This window comes from Notothenia coriiceps, unplaced genomic scaffold, assembly GCF_000735185.1.
Source record: "Notothenia coriiceps isolate Sejong01 unplaced genomic scaffold, NC01 NC01_scaffold00006917, whole genome shotgun sequence".
In the NCBI taxonomy this organism is placed as follows: domain Eukaryota; kingdom Metazoa; phylum Chordata; class Actinopteri; order Perciformes; family Nototheniidae; genus Notothenia; species Notothenia coriiceps.
Genome location: NW_011339618.1, coordinates 2,318 through 6,652, shown reverse-complemented (window position 1 = coordinate 6,652; position 4,335 = coordinate 2,318). Strand labels below are relative to the sequence as shown.

General features: G+C 39.3%; 1 protein-coding gene across 1 annotated transcript; it reads right to left on the bottom strand.

Annotated features, from left to right (window-relative positions):
* Positions 1-303: 303 nt before the first annotated feature.
* On the bottom strand, positions 304-3,164 carry LOC104943837 (epsin-1-like; the record flags this gene model as incomplete). The annotated part of the gene is made up of 5 exons (XM_010769301.1): positions 3,129-3,164; positions 2,397-2,532; positions 2,181-2,290; positions 1,391-1,546; positions 304-432 (listed from the first exon to the last, which is right to left on the bottom strand). Coding segments are annotated over exons 3-5 (354 nt in total), but the record flags the coding sequence as incomplete, so codon positions are not given.
* Positions 3,165-4,335: the final 1,171 nt, after the last annotated feature.

The window sequence follows — 4,335 nt, the reverse complement described above, 5'->3', positions numbered from 1 at the left end:
GCATTTTCTCTGATAATTCAAGATCTGAATGTTTAGTGAGTAAAATCATTCATCCATGATAAGTAAATAGTTTAAAATGACCAAGATCTAGAAAGTGTATCGTAAAATGGCATGTGTAAAGGGGATACGCCTCAGTTCCAGTAGACCGAATGAAACAGACGGTACATTTGATTAAAACTATGGATTTCTCTAGGTTTGTTGAAAACATTTAGGATAATGTAAAGTAATGTAAAATATATTCCTAGTCATTTTTATACATTTATTATACATGTTATTCTTTTAAATGGTTATCAAAAGTATTACCTGATCTTTGCCATCCTTTTCTATAAAGCGATACTCTGTGAGAGCTTTGACGATGTAGATGTTGTCTTTCATTTGCAGAAGCACGCGGTCGTCCCCGGTCTTTAACAGGTACTCCAACAGTGTCAGGGACTTGTATAGAAATAGGCATGAGAAATGTATGAGAAAGAAATACAACTGAAACAGAAAAAGACAATCTCTATCGTTTATCTTATTTTTTGTTTGAATTGAATGAGCTAAATAAAAAACATCAGGATAAACACTTGAAAAGCTTCAAAACACACAATGCTTTTAGCGGACTATAGTGTAACTGATGTGCCAATAAAAAAAAAAGGCACATAACTGGCAAAGTCACCATGGACTGCCATGTTACCCTGGTGATACCCGTAACTTAATAGCAGATATGCGGTGCAGTTGACGTCTTTACTAAAAAGCAGATAAATAATGAATGTCATGTGAAGGAAGAGAGAGTGCTTCAACTAAATGCCAGTACATTTCAATTGAATAAAAACTGTGAAATACTGCTTTGTTAGTGAACAATTCAACGTTTTTTAATCTTATAAACCTTCGGGTATCCCTGAGCATGTAACGATCAGTCTAGGGGGAATATCGTGCTTTCATTACATTTTCTATCATTTATTTAATCATTACCTAATCAATAAGTGTAGGGTACCAAATGCTAAGTAAAAGATGGACTATTATGTAAAACATTTGAAAAGAAGATCATGATGGTAAAAGCCATTGTTTTGAAAAGAAGGCTTGTCCATTTGAAACACCAGAGAGGGAGCCACATTGTCTTTTACAAAAAAATAGGTGTTTGGCAAAATGTCCTGTATCTACAAAAGTACTTAAATCTTAAAGGGGCCTTATTTTGCAAATTTTCAGGTTTTATAATTGTATTGCGCTGAACTTTGAATCACGGGGTAGCAAGTTCGGGGGGGGGGTGAGTGTGTTGGAGAGAAGGACAAGGAAAACGTCCCAAAAAGCCTGATTGGGCCCCCTTATAGCTGACATAACATCCATAATGACTGTTTGAATAACACTTTTACCACAGTCTTGTTACACAATCCATTTGTGTGTGTATTGATACCTTGTGGATGTGTCTCCAGTTCTTGTCGTCTTTCAGACGCCTCCAGAGCATTGTCATGATCTCGTTGCAGGCTACCACATTGTAGGTCAGATCAGAGAGGTCTGCCATCTGAGTGCTGGATGGGCCCCATGGGTCATTAGAAGTCGCCTCTCTCACCTGCAGAGGAAGTGAAGCAAGACATGTCAGTGTTAAGGGAACCCAAGGTGGCTGCATTCCAAAGGTCAGATGCCAGCTTGTGCCAAAGGGCTCACAGTTACAAACAGTGACCCCAATTAAAAATGTAGCAAGTCATCCTTGCTAAAATCAAATTTCATCATGCCAACAAAAATGATAAGGAGTCTGTTCTTTCCAGATCATGTTTCATCGGATAAGCATTTTTGCCAAAAACATCCACATCTCTATGTTTCCTTCAAATGTCAAATCAACTGATCGGCTGGTGGGGGCAACTGTTCAAGATGTTGAACAGTTGTTTCTGTTTTGTGATATTAAAACATGGCATCTTGTGCTAATAGTACACAGATTTAAAGTGTCCATTATCAGATATATGTCATGCCACTTTTACTGCCTAGTGATATATTAAAAGCGAAAAACGTTCAAAAATTAAAAGTCTTTGAGCACTAGGAAAAGCGCTATAAAAATCCAATGTATTAGTAATATTATTATTATTATTAAAACATCCTTTTGTATAAATGCTTCCTAAACTAGAGTTAAGAATACAATAGGAAAGCATTGTATTCCCTGGCTAAGGCCAAATTGAGTTGTTTACCCCTTTCAAATAGAGTTGATTTACCTTGACCTCAGCCTCAGAGTAGTTCTGGACCAGGTTCTTCAGCTGTCGGCGGAGCATAGAGGACGTCATGGTGTGTGTGTAGGGTTGGTGGGGAATAAAACCACCGCAATCTGTTTCAGAGAAAACTTGTAAACAATATTGCATGCTTACAAAGAAGAATGATCCCCAATTATATACACGTTTAAACATAATCTCGAACAAATAAAACTCCAATACCTTTGTAAAGTCTGTGCTGTCCAAGATGTATTTTTAAACGTTTTCAGTGCTGGCTCAGTGAGCGTTCATCCTGCTGCTCTCTCTTCCGCCTGACTGCATTGACTTGTCTCAGGGTTCCAGAAACCAGATCCTACAGCTGCAGGGAGGAACCAGTCAACATAAAAAAGAGCTGAGGCACGGGTTGGCACTGAGTGACAAAAGCCAGCATGCGATAATGAATGTGTGACTGCAAAGCTACACTATAGGTGTGCTTACACCTGCTCTATATGATAGCTCGTGACAGTTTGTCATCATCACTGCGACAAACACAGATTCTCATCAAGGTTAGCTATCTGGCTAAGCTACAAGCTAGTTAGCTGCCAGCCTCCTGTGGCTAGGTGAGGAAAATATACGCTGAAACCTGATTTGAAGTGCACATTGATGATCAATCTGAGTCATGTTAACTCTAAGTCGAAATGCTTAGTAGTAACGTGTCTCTGAGGATCCACGGTCCGTGTTTTCAGGACCTCGGAGAGCGACTGAAGACGGCCAGCAGCCGTCAATATGGCTAATGGTTAACCCTGCTGTTATCAAGCCAGCTGGAATCAGCTTACATACCAGACATCAGCCAACAAATGAAGGGTTGTATTTCGAGAAAAGCAGCGCTAATATGAGTTCAAAATAACACGCACTCGCCGCGTGTTATTTCGTTTATTAAATGTGCGTATTTGCAGAAAAAATGAAAGGACTAACCCTGAGCAGATCTTCAGGAATCTTCCAGGAGACTACACCACGACGGTTTCCGCTTCCGCAGTCCCAGCACCTGCAAGCCCACGCCCCCTCACGATATATATATTTTAAATTAAATACAAAATCATAGCTCCTTGTTTTTCTATTCCAGAATTTCATTTGAGCAGAACGTTGATTATGTTGCTATAAAAAGGAGGAGAATGTTATACAAATTTATACACATTTGAATAAATATTGTAGTAAATATATATGCATTAATTAAAGTTTCATTAAACAGGACACAATTATATAAACATATAAAGGATAAGTGTTGAACAAAAATGTCCAAATACATACAAAAATATTTTTTAATTTATATTCTTAAGTTGTAGTATGACTTGATTAATTTGTTCTGTATTTATTAGCGCATTTATGTTATGCATGTATGCATCTAATTGCAATATTTAATTATTTAAATGTAAATAATCATTGTTTATTTCATTTATTTGGGTTTTTCAGTAGGCCTATAAGATGTATTTCCGTATTTACGAATATATTTCAATATTTGTATTAGCATTTATTTATTTATTGATAAACATGTCATTATTCGTCCTACTTCAATTTAAAGCAGCTTCATGATACTTAGGTACCTAACAATTAATAAAATCTCTGATGCGGTTGTGCTACCACGCACGCACGCACACGCACAAACACACACACACACACACACACCGAATACATGAGTCACAACCACAACTCCCACATCAATAACAGTTGAATCAAGATGGCGGCCGAGGGCGAGTACGAGTCGATCCTGTGCGTAAAACCCGATGTCAACGTTTATCGCATCCCGCCGCGAGCCTCAAACCGCGCATACAGGTACAGAGGAACCTGCCGGTGGTTAACGGCGCTGTGGAATGTTCTTTAACGGGGTTTGGTGTCGCTCGGTGCCGGTGCGGGTATTTCACTTTCACTGCTCGATGCCAGAACATGCTTCATATCACGTCGAGGGGGCTTTATGTTGTGACTGTGGAAGGCAGAAATTAAATGGGTCGCCTTGTATAGTATATGAATCGTTGGCCGGTTCTGTGTGTCGCTTTGTTGTCAATAGCGGTCAGAGTTGTGACGGGGGGGTTGTCATTCTGCCGGGTCGATACGGGCCATTTGCCAGGACTGTCCCGCTCTTGTGTGACAGCTTGGACGTCCTCTCTCCACAGTGACACTATTGAAC